Here is a 12,675-nt window from a genome sequence, read left to right as displayed (position 1 = left end):
GTTTAAAATCAGGTCTGAATTGGAAAATGTCTACATATGAGCTTATCCAAAAGCCATGTTCCTCCTTAGAGCACTCTTCTCCCACAGTCTCTGTCTGTCATCTCCATTCAGGCACCAAGGAAGAATATAGTATTGTCTCTTAAGCTGTTCCAACTTAATTTTTTCCAATTCTTTTAAAACATAAATATATATATTTTCACGTAATCTTCTCATTTTAAGTACCCATTCTTGTAAAATGAGTGGCATCCTGTGATTTTACTACTATACTAAAAAAAGATTACACACCTGTTTATTGTTCAAGTGTAATCCCTGCACATTTTATAATAAGGAAGAACAAACAACATTATGTGAGATCCCAGAAAGAGAGGAAGGAAACAAAGTTACTGAAAATAGAGGGATAACTTTAATTGTAGTTTTGATATTAAGTCTATAGATCTGTTTACATTAAGAGCTGCTGGAACTTTGTCACAATTATTTTGTTGATCTGTAATTTTTATCCCTTTGAACATTTGCATTTGTTGCCCAAAGAGAGGGTAGTCTTGTGACCCTATTAATATTCAATAGACATAATAATGTAAACATAACTATTCTGGGAAATTGAATGTTTGTTAGCCAATTTGTTATGGTTACAGGACAACTTTAAAAAAAAATTAAAACTACACGATTTTAGAGGTTTAGGGTTTTGTCTATGCATTACTTGGATAGCTTGTTTAGCTGTCTGTTAAGTAGTGTTTTAAGGCTAGTTTTACTCTCTTAGTTAATTGCCCACTTCTCTCGCCCAGGGTTGAAGACACCAAGCAGACTCCTAGCAGCAGTCTCCGCTTGACAAGGCCTCCTGAGAGGCAGTAGCAAATGTGTACTACGGTACTCCTCATACTTATACAGTGTTGCCAACTCTCACAATATTTGATATTTTACTTAAAGCCCCATCTTCCGTAGGCAAATAATTATGTGAGTTTTTTTAAAACTTTTTTTATTTTTTAAAAAGTACGTTTCTAGCCCTCATGGTTGTGAAGAAAAGCTTGAAAATATGACCCAAGTGCACGCTGATGCCTCAAAACATTGAAGGCAAATAAAAAGAATACAAGATATATTTATTCTTTTTTAAAATTCATGATTTGAAACCAATTTCATAATTTTTGGAAACTTGTCATTTTATGACTTTTAAAAAATTGGAGTTGGCAATACTGCATACAGCAGTGGAATCTTGCCTGACTACTGTGGGACGTGGGTTGAATCTTCAGCCTTCTGGATTTAGGAAGTAATATGGGGAGGCAACAGCAGTCTCTCATACTCTCCCTGTAGTAGGAGAGGTACCATGTCTTCCATTTGTCCCTATTATTACTCCCTCCCCAACCACTTAGACTCTGAATTCCAAAAGAAGGGGACATTACAGGGCCCAAGGAAAACCCACATGAACTAATCAAGAAGTACAACATGGTTAAAATGATACCCCCTTAATCCAGTTTGCATCTTTTCCTCACTGGAAAGGGCATTTTCAGTGATTCCTGCTGGGAGCTCAGAGTTTAAAAGATTCACCCCGTTCAGAACCTAGAGCTCCCTAGGGAAACAATAAGTTCTGTGCCAAGCCCTCTGCTAGAGAAGCTTGTGACTGCCTTGGGCCTCATGGACGTGCGGGGGGGGGATGAATTTTAGTGAATAGTAAACCATGAGTGTCGCAGGAGCATACAAGCTCTCCAGGTTATTCTGGCAAAGCTTCTAACTGGTGAGCCTTAAGTATGGTTCTTCTCATGCCTTATAGAAGTAGGTAACTCCCCCCTTGTCCCCCCGCCCAAGAACTATCTTTCACTGATGTGACTAGCTCTGTCAATATAGCTAATGGAGGCTGAGACCATCGCGATGGTCTTATTAAAGTTACCAGCCGTATCCCTTCAGCTGGTGATCTGTGACAGTGAGAAGTTACTTATTCTCCACTTCAAGAAAGTTTTCCCTGTTCCTTCTGGACCTGCTCTGTCTGCAGGCCCACCAGAGATAGGAAGTGGCAGCCATAGAGCCTGACTCTTCTCCCTGTGGCAAGAATGGATATTGTAGAGCCCTCTGAACTCATGGGATCCCCAAGCACCACTGGGACAGGGTTTACACCCTTGGTTTCAAGGGAAGTTTGCACTGTCATAAAACTCCACTGAGTACAAACCTTCATTGTGTAATCTTGTATAGCAAAGGGAAATCGAGTGGTGGGAACTAGGACAAAGACAGTTCCTTTAAATTTAGCATTTTAAAGTTTAGTTACAAAGGATCAATCATGTAATTTCAGAATGTGTGGGGGACAATTCTTGCTGTACCTCCTATCATTTTCTATTTTTTTCTCCTGTGTTTGGTAAGATGTTAGGCAGATATTGCTGCTTCTTTAGGGGTATTCAAACCGTTATCTCTTAACGTAAACCTTGATTGGGCCATGCATTTAAAAACTATTCTTTTGTCCCCTTCTTGCAGTTCTGCTTATCAAAATCTGATAAAGAACAATATGAAAGAGAAGAGAGACCAGAATCCCAGCAGGACATTTTGAGAAGAGCTGCTAAAGACTTGCCTATCTATACCACAACAGCATCAAGGGGTGAGGCATGCAGATGAGTCCAGTTGTCCAAAAGCTGCTAGTCTAATTCATGAGATTTATTTTGATGTTGCTGTGTGAACAGTCTGCTAAACAAATACTGCAAAAGCCCATGACTTCATATTTCCCCATGAGATGCCAGAGTTCTTTTTTGTCTGTGGATCTCTACAAGCAGCCAATAAATAGAACCGTTTTCTCAAAAAGATCATGTTTTGCAAAATAAATTCAGTGTGAAAATATTTATTGTGCACTCTGCTTATAATAATCTTAAATAGACTAAAGGAACAGAGGTGAAAGGCTGAGTTTTTAATATGCATTTCTATTTAATCCCAATTATTGCTTCAGTCCTCTAAGTATGAACATTTAAGGCTTGAATTTACTTCCACTACAGTGTCAGAATTGAGGATATGGAAGCTAAAATGACAAGTAAATTCTTCTTCCAATATCAGCTATAACTCAGGACAGAGCTGTTTAATCAGTATGTTTATGATCCTTCATCTACTTCTGTCTTTACCGTCACTATTTTTAAGTAACACTATTGTAATTTCTCTGAAAATATCATGAGAGACCGTTAAATGATCTCTCTGATGCCTAAATACAGTATAGCTAGATTTCTGTAACTGTGTTACTACTCTAAAACTAGTGGTATTATTGATTACTCCCAAGACCTGTGGTCCTTTTTAACAGAAGTCACAGATGTTATACTATTTAATATGCAGTGTTGTTGTAGCCATGTCAGTCCCAGGATATTAGAGAGACTAATGTGAGTGAGGTAATATCTTTTATTGGATCAACTTCCATTGTGTCTCCTACCAATAGAAGTTGGTCCAATAAAAGATATTCCTCACCCACCTTGTCTCTCTTATCACTTAATAGTAAGTCATGAGATTTGTTAATGGTTATCCTGAGTAAATTCGTTTTGTACTTAAGTGATTCCCAAACTAGGGTTCCTGGACCATTGGTGGTTTGTGGGGCACTTGCTGGTTGTCAGCACAGAGCTGCCTGGTGGTGGTGGCTTTTCTCCTTCTTTATAGCTGCCTCTACAGGTCTGCCATCTTTTTATCAAGAAGAGTCTGGAGGCCTGTTAAAAGCAACTGCTGAGAAGGAGTTGGAGCCAGCCTAACTGCATCTGCTAGATACTACTTCAGCAGAATAGGAGAGAAATATGAGCGACCCTCAAGGACTAGGAGAAGAGGACTAAGGCCATTGGGGAGTATGTCAAAAGGCACATGGGGAGAAAAGGACCCAGTGTCTAGGTAGCATATCCAGAAGAAAAGGAAACCAAGTGGCAGGGAAGCATGTGCTTGGAGGATCAGGGGAGGGGAGACTGAGGAACAGATTAAATGAAGAGGAAGAGTTGAAAAAGCATTTACTACAACAGAAACAGATACTGCTACACTAAATACTTTCATGTTACATTTTTCTGTAAGCAATTGTTGTAGTTGCCACAGCAATCTTATGCGATTCAGAATGGAAGTGGGAGGGGAGATGTCCTTGAGACAGTCTCTTGAACATAGGGAGCTTCTGTGTATATGTAATTTAATTTTACAAAGACCTGTTTAACAGATTGACTTTTAAAATTTGAACATAGCAATCAGATATTGTGATAGATGCCAACTAATCAAGCCTGACCGCTGTCATCACTGTTCTGCATGTGACCTGTAAGTAGCTGTGATGATCTGTTGTTTAAATTCTCATCTTGAATACTTGTGCCTTATTTTTATTGCTTGCCAGTGGAACTGCATAATGGTAGATCTACTATCTCTGTCCCTCTCCCAGCCCACAGAGCCTGGGCTTCATGTAAGACATGGAAATCTCTGCTTTTCCCTCTGCTGGAACTGCAACAGTTCTACTGCATATGGGGCCCTCTGCACCATGGAGAGTGGGGCAGGGTTTTAAGTGTGCTTCTAGCTTTGTAAAATATGTTCAGTCTGAAGGATCAGTACTGGAGAGTGAAGTGGGTCTGGGGTGTGATACATGTGCCAACAGAAACTTCTGGGCATGAAACCTAGCTTGCTTCCCTAGCTGTCAGGCACAAGCATGCTGTGGTAGTAACAACTTTGTTTCAGGAGAGCTACAGTAGCATTACAGATCTTCATAACTTCAGAGGTATTAGGTTATCCACCAGACTCATTCTGCTCCACCTGCAAAATCTGTTCTTACAGGCCACTTAAGATTGAGAAAAAAATTATTAATTAAACTTCAGTGACTGAGCTTGGGGAGATCTATTTAATTAAGAAATCTGATGAATGCATGTGTCTGTCTGGAATTACTACCCTTTAGCCATGCTATACTAAAGTTGGGAGAAAATGGAATATAGACCATTGGAACTATTGATTATATATTTTTCCATCTTCTTCTGCTCTATCCCAAAGTTATTTTTCTATCCAGCATTTTGATCAGCTTGATTCAGTTGAGTGCCAGGTTGCCATATTTCCCATACTCTCCACAGCAGCTGTACGGCATGCTAGTTATTAAAATCAATTCTAAATGTTGGATTTTTTCCTCAAATGCTAATGCTGAAGTAAGTTGGTGTACAGTGAAAACAGCACCTAATGGTCTATGGAGACAGAGTGTGCCTTGTGCAGTTCAATAATATCCCCTCTTTCTGATTAATGGGCTTTTTTGAGTCCTATCTTCTATTTCCCCTGGGCAGAAGGTCTGAGAGCTGTGAAATGGGACCTCTGCCTGAAGGGGTGGGGTTGAAAAGCAGAAGTAATGGGTATTAAAAGTTGTTTCACAGTTTTAGGAAGTTTGAGACCAAATATTTGAATTAGAAAGTGAATGTATTTTGTACTTTATTTTTTATTTTAATTAATTGGAAATGGACTTTTTCTTTTTCAGATGTGTACTAAAAATGGACCATCATTGTCCTTGGTATGTTTGGTTTTTTTAAATGAATATAAATAATATTGAAACAATTGATCAAATTCTGCACTCTCTTACACCAAAGTAAATATGTAATAAATCCATTGATTTTTAGTGGAATTTCTCCAGATTCAGACATTTATAAATGAGAGCAGCATATTTCCTAAGCTTATTGCAGTGTATATTGCAAGCCAGAATTGTAGGTCTAAGAAACCTAAATATGTACATACATATAGATGCACATCAGAACTGACCAAGTTAAAAGAAACGAGAGAGGCTGAGATGCTGCTTTATTGTGTTTAATTCAGTACTGTATGTGTCAAGAGATAAGAATCTATTTTACTAAATTGTGAAAATCAACTTCTTAAATGAATTCACTCCCAGATATCAAGTTGATCAGCTCACTTTACATTGCCCCAGTTAACGCTGTTTCGTGGATACATCGCTGATCTATTAGAGAACACGTTCGTTTAAAATTGTTCAGTGCTCCCTTATAACATTGCTTGGCAGCCGTCTGCTTTGTCCACTGCTTGCAGGAAAAGCAACCAGTTGGAGCTAGCTGGTGGGGGCTTGGAACCAGAGTGGGCCAGCAGCCCCACATCAACTCCCCTAAATTCCCTGTGCCTCAGCTGCCCAGCAGACTATCAACTATCAGGTAGTTCAGCTGTTCCTCCCCCCACTCTGTGTGCTGCTCCTGCCCTCTGCCTTGGAGCTGCTCCCGGGAGCCTCTTGCTTGCTGTGGAGGGGAAGTGGGGTGCTGATGTCAGGGTGTCCCCCGCTCCTGTACCTCATCTCCACAGAGCAGAGGGGGGACACGACAGATCAGGACGAAGGGAGCTTGCTGTCAGCAGCTGCTGTCTCAATTTGCTGATCTACTTAAAAATACAGTGTACTTAGAGTGGGGTCAGCGTACTTAATGGGGCAACGCGCAAGTCTCTCTCTCACACACACACACACACACACACACACACACACGGTGTGTGTCTGTCTGTCTCTCTTGCACGCACGCACCCCCCTGCACTTTGGAAAGTGGAGGGAGTGGTGCGCTCCAGTGGGATAGCGTGGGTTCATCATCACGTTCAGTTTCGGCATGGAATGTTTGCAGCCACTGCCATGCAACTCTTGTGTCTCCTCCCTCCATTCGTGCTGCATTTTAGAGTGTGAGGCTACATTAACAACATGTTAACCCTTGAGGGCTCAGCTAAATGCTAGTTCATCATTTAGCAGTAAGGCATTCCCTGGGAAATATCCCACCCTCTGACTCCATTACCTCAACCAAGCTTCACAATCATCATTGCTGTGTACAGTATTAAATTGTTTGTTTTAAAACTTATAGTGTGAGTGTGTGTGTGTATGTATATTATATGTGTGTGTGTGTGTATATATATGTGTGTATATATATATGTATAGTCTTTTGTCTGGTGAAAAAAAATTCCCTGGAACCTACCCCCCCCCCTTACATTAATTCTTATGGGGAAATTGGATTCACTTAACATCATTTCGCTTAAAGTAGCATTTTTCAGGAACATAACTACAATGTTAACCAAGGAGTTATTGTATTGCTATTTTTTTGCCATGCAGGATTCATTGCAGGGTGTAGAATTGCAACCTGGACATGTAGTTCCTATTGAATATCATGCAGTTTTTATTCCCCTACACATGACATGTCATCCCAACGGATATTGCTAGTTGTGGTAAACGTTAATAGATGTTCTAGGGCCTAACGTGACATCCATTGAAGTCAATGGAAAGGCTCCCAGTGGATCAAACTCCTGAAGTCTGGCAAGACTTCATATTTTTATATAAGAAATCTGGCCAGAAATGGTGTTGGTCATCAGGCTGCTCTTTGTTCAGCAAAATTATTTCAGTGGCAGGAGTGATGAGAGGAGCCCACATCACCTGTCTTAAGGGAATATTCTTTAAAATGGGGATTTTAAAATGTTAAATCTTAACTTTTTTTCATTGATGGAACGTTGTCCCAATTGACAGACTGCTGAAACCATGCACATACAGTGGTGCCCCACAAAAACAGTTTGATTAATCTTTATAACAAAGTGATCTCTCTCTCTCTCTCTCTCTCTCTTTTTTAGGGTGAATAACTGTGTGGGATTTTCTAACTACAAATTCTTCCTCCTGTTTTTATTATACTCCTTATTGTATTGTCTGTTTGTTGCCGCTACGGTCTTGCAGTACTTCATAAAGTTTTGGACAGTAAGTTTTGCTTTTTGTTAAATTTGCATGCATTACTGAAATCTGTATCAGAGCATCATGTCTCCATTTTTGTCTGTTTTGTGGATCAGTACCGTCAACAACAGCATCACTTGAGGTGACTGAAGCAAGAGAACCTTTCAAAATTAAATGAATTAAGTTCTACATTGAGTAGAGCTGGACAAATACTGTGGGAGAGTAGAGAGGGTGGAAATTAAAAAAACAATAAAGTACAACTTCTCTGATGCCAAAAATTGAGCAGCACAGCTCAATTTTTCAAATATGTATGTTGGATACTTAGCTTCTTATAATCAAACCACAGAGTAAAACAAATGATGAAAAATATTGTCAGATTTGAATAACAAATTCAAGAAAATAGAAATCTACTTGTGGATATTCTGTGAGCAGAAGAGACAGCTAAATTTGCCTATTCATTGTGAATTTGTTTGGTTTTAATACTGAGTGCTTATAATGGCAAATTTCAATTTGAGATTTGTAGCATTTACTGACCAGACATGGCCATCATAAGAAGTTATGCAAAGTATGTACAGTGTTAATACTGTTTACTTTCACTGCAACTGTTTTCAGTGTTCAAATGGATAATATGCACTTACTCTATTACACAAATTCATTTGAATAGAGCCTTACCAGTGGAAGCATCCTTATACATTATATTTTATACCAATTCTCTTCCAGAGAGAAGTGCATATTCCAGACTCGATAGAGTATCTTCTATTTCATTCCCGCTCCTAATATTAAAGCCTTGCATTGTGCCTACTGTCCTTCCTGATACGTAGGACTAGATGTAGTTACCTTCAGAATTCAGCTAATGCTACTGAAAAATAATTGATTGGAAGAATTGTCATCAGTGAAAGTCTCTTCGCAACTTTTAAAGCTTGTGACTGCCTCTTAAACAAAAGTTGCCATCTGCGCAGCTGTGCAAAACAGTAATTATCCTCAGAGCTGTAAGGATGACAGCTTTTAAGCCTAAAGATGTAACTATATCGGGGATCTCTTTCTTTGTATAAGACTACACAATACGTTCGGAGTAGCTACACTTGAAACAGTTGTTCTTTTGATGTCTAGGAAAGATAAATGGTGTTAGTAGTCATCCAGGCTGTACACACAATTCTACGAAATGCTACGTTTTAGTATGATATATTGATTTTACATTGTGGCCCATCAGTGTAGAGCAAAAAAACTGAGGGGGAATTGAGTGTCAGTGCCTTGCAGGATCAGGCTCTATGATTGTATTCAATCAGACATGTTACTGATTTCCTTATTAAAACATTGCCTTGGCAAAATTCTCAAAATGTAATGATCTAACTCTGACATTCAATCTTATTGAATATGCTCTATTTCATCTTTAATTTGTTTGTGAATGTGGCTCAACGTGGATGTGGCCCTCTGTATTTTACAGATCAGTGGGGGAGCAGACATGCAGGAAAGAGAACTGATTTGCTTTGTCACCTCACTTCATAAGTCTTATTACAGTGGAAGTCTTGTGTTTGGACATTAGGCCATAATGAGCATTATTTAATACCACCCATTTACAGAAAATCTCTTCCAAGGCCCATCAGACACGATAGTTGAGTGGACTTCTCTGAATGAAGAGAGGGAACTTAAGAGTTTCTTGTGTAATCGTTAGTCGTCACTATTCCCTGCAAGAATGCGTCATTTCTGATGATTGACTGTTTTAAAAAAAAAACCCAAAAAAAGTGGTCTTATCTTACTCAGCAGTACTGCTTCATTTGTATATTCATAGCATCATAGAATAACAGTGTTGGAAGGGACCTCTGGAGGCCATCTAGTCCAACCCCCTGCCCAGAGCAGGATCAATTCCAGCTAAATCATCCCAGCCAGGGCTTTGTCAAGCCTGACCTTAAAAACTTCTAAGGAAGGGGATTCCACCACCTCCCTAGGTAATGCATTCTGGTGTTTCACCACCCTCCTAGTGAAAAAGTTTTTCCTAATATCCAACCTAAACCTCCCCCACTGCAACTTGAGACCATTACTCCTTGTCCTGTCATCTGCTATCACTGAGAATAGTCTAGATCCATAGTCTTTGGATCCACCTTTCAGGTAGTTAAAAGCAGCTATCAAATCCCCCCTCATTCTTCTCTTCTGCAGACTAAACAATCCCAGTTCCCTCAGCCTCTCCTCATAACTCATGTGTTCCAGGCCCCTAATCATTTTTGTTGCCCTTCGCTGGACTCTCTCCAATTTATCCACATCCTTCTTGTAGTGTGGGGCCCAAAACTGGACACAGTACTCCAGATGAGGCCTCACCAATGTCGAATAGAGGGGAACGATCAAGTCCCTCGATCTGCTGGCAGTGCCCCTACTTATACATCCCAAAATGCCATTGGCCTTCTTGGCAACAAGGGCACACTGCTGACTCATATCCAGCTTCTCGTCCACTGTCACCCCTAGGTCCTTTTCCGCAGAACTGCTGCCTAGCCATTCGGTCCCTAGTCTGTAGCGGTGCATTGGATTCTTCCGTCCTAAGTGCAGGACTCTGCACTTGTCCTTGTTGAACCTCATCAGATTTCTTTTGGCCCAATCCTCCAATTTGTCTAGGTCCTTCTGTATCCTATCCCTACCCTCCAGCGTATCTACCACTCTTCCCAGTTTAGTGTCATCCGCAAACTTGCTGAGGGTGCAATCCACACCATCCTCCAGATCATTAATGAAGATATTGAACAAAACCGGCCCCAGGACTGACCCTTGGGGCACTCCACTTGATACCGGCTGCCAACTAGACATGGAGCCGTTGATCACTACCCGTTGAGCCCGACAATCTAGCCAACTTTCTACCCCACCTTGTAGTGCATCCATCCAGCCCATACTTCTTTAACTTGCTGACAAGAATACTGTGGGAGACAGTGTCAAAAGCTTGGCTAAAGTCAAGGAATAATTCGTCCACTGCTTTCTCTTCATCCACAGAACCAGTTATCTCATCATAGAAGGCAATTAGATTAGTCAGGCATGACTTTCCCTTGGTGAATCCATGCTGACTGTTCCTGATCACTTTCCTCTCATGCAAGTGCTTCAGAATTGATTCCTTGAGGACCTGCTCTATGATTTTTCCGGGGACTGAGGTGAGGCTGACCGGCCTGTAGTTCCCAGGATCATCCTTCTTCCCTTTTTTAAAGATGGGCACTACATTAGCCTTTTTCCACTCATAGAATCATAGAATATCAGGGTTGGAATGGACCTCAGGAGGTCATCTAGTCCAACCCTCTGCCCAAAGCAGGACCAATCCCCAATTAAATCATCCCAGCCAGGGCTTTGTCAAGCCTGACCTTAAAAACTTCTAAGGAAGGGGATTCCACCACCTCCCTAGGTAATGCATTCTGGTGTTTCACCACCCTCCTAGTGAAAAAGTTTTTCCTAATATCCAACCTAAACCTCCCCCACTGCAACTTGAGACCATTACTCCTTGTCCTGTCCTCTTCTACCACTGAGAATAGTCTAGAACCATCCTCTTTGGAACCACCTGTCAGGTAGTTGAAAGCAGCTATCAAATCCCCCCTCATTCTTCTCTTCTGCAGACTAAACAATCCCAGTTCCCTCAGTACGTTAGCTTTTTCCACATCCTCTGTCACTAGGTTGCCTCCTCATTTAGTGAGGGGCCCACACTTTCCTTGGCTTTCTTCTTATTGCCAACATACCTGAAGAAACCCTTCTTGTTACTCTTACCCTCGCTAGCTGCAACTCCAGGTGTGATTTAGCCTTCCTGATTCCATTCCTACATGCCCGAGCAATATTTATATACTCATCCCTGGTCATTTGTCCAATCTTCCACTTCTTGTAAGCCTCTTTTTTGTGTTTAAGATCAGCAAGGATTTCGCTGTTAAGCCAAGCTGCCTGCCATATTTACTATTCTTTCTATACATCAGGATGGTTTGTACCTGTAACCTCAATAAGGATTCTTTAAAATACAGCCAGCTCTCCTGGACGCTTTTCCCCCTCATGTTATTCTCCCACGGGATCTTGCCCATCAGTTCCCTGAGGGAGTCAAAGTCTGCTTTTCTGAAGTCCAGGGTCCGTATTCTGCTGCTTTCCTTTCTTCCTTGTGTCAGGATCCTGAACTCGACCATCTCATGGTCACTGCCTCCCAGGTTCCCATCCACTTTTGCTTCCCCTACCAATTCTTCCCGGTTTGTGAGCAGCAGGTCAAGAAGAGCTCCGCCCCAGTTGGTTCCTCCAGCACTTGCACCAGGAAATTGTCCCCTACAGTTTCCAAAAACTTGCTGAATTGTCTGTGCACCGCTGTATTGCTCTCCCAGCAGATATCAGGATGATTGAAGTCGCCCATGAGAACCAGGGCGTGCGATCTAGTAGCTTCTGCGACTTGCTGGAAGAAAGCCTCGTCCACCTCATCCCCCTGGTCCGGTGGTCTATCCCACCACGACATCACCCTCGTTGCTCAGGCTTCTAAACTTAATCCAGAGACTCTCAGGTTTTTCTGCAGTTTCATACTTGAGCTCTGAGCAGTCATACTGCTCCCTTACATACAGTGCAACTCCCCCACCTTTTCTGGCCTCTCTGTCCTTCCTGAACAGTTTATACCCATCCATGACAGTACTCCAGTCATGTGAGTTATCCCACCAAGTCTCTGTTATTCCAGTCACATCATAATTCCCTGACTTTGCCAGGACCTCCAGTTCTCCCTGCTTGTTTCCCAGGCTTTGTGCATTTGTATATAGGCACTTGAGATAACCCGCTGATCGCCCCTTGTTCTCAGTATGAGGCAGGAGCCCTCCCCTCTCACAGGCTCCTGCTTGTGCTTCCTCCCGGTATCCCGCTTCCCCACTTACCTCAGGGCTTTGGTCTCCTTTCCCCAGTGAACCTAGTTTAAAGCCCTCCTCACTAGGTTAGCCAATTATTCAATTACATCTGTTTGCTTTAGTGATTAAAACAGGTATGTTTTAATGCTTCTTATGTCTGGTAGCACTGCACAGCCAACATACTTGGAAAGATTGAGCAGGATTCAGTACATCAACAACAGAACTTTTTTGATT

General features: G+C 41.4%; 1 protein-coding gene across 2 annotated transcripts in view; it reads left to right on the top strand.

Annotated features, from left to right (window-relative positions):
• Positions 1–12,675, top strand: part of ZDHHC20 (zDHHC palmitoyltransferase 20) — a 75,995-nt gene that overhangs the window by 45,095 nt on the left and 18,225 nt on the right. For both annotated transcript variants that reach the window (XM_084631326.1, XM_084631325.1), the window contains exons 4-7: positions 2,455–2,575; positions 4,164–4,233; positions 5,417–5,449; positions 7,531–7,651. In XM_084631326.1, the coding sequence (XP_084487452.1) occupies positions 2,455–2,575; positions 4,164–4,233; positions 5,417–5,449; positions 7,531–7,651 (345 nt within the window). The remainder of the gene's footprint in view (positions 1–2,454; positions 2,576–4,163; positions 4,234–5,416; positions 5,450–7,530; positions 7,652–12,675) is intronic.

This window comes from Lepidochelys olivacea (assembly GCF_965140295.1).
Source record: "Lepidochelys olivacea isolate rLepOli2 genome assembly, chromosome: 1".
Classification (NCBI taxonomy): domain Eukaryota; kingdom Metazoa; phylum Chordata; order Testudines; family Cheloniidae; genus Lepidochelys; species Lepidochelys olivacea.
Note: the sequence above shows the minus strand (reverse complement) of the source record. Positions and strands in the feature narration are given on the sequence as shown.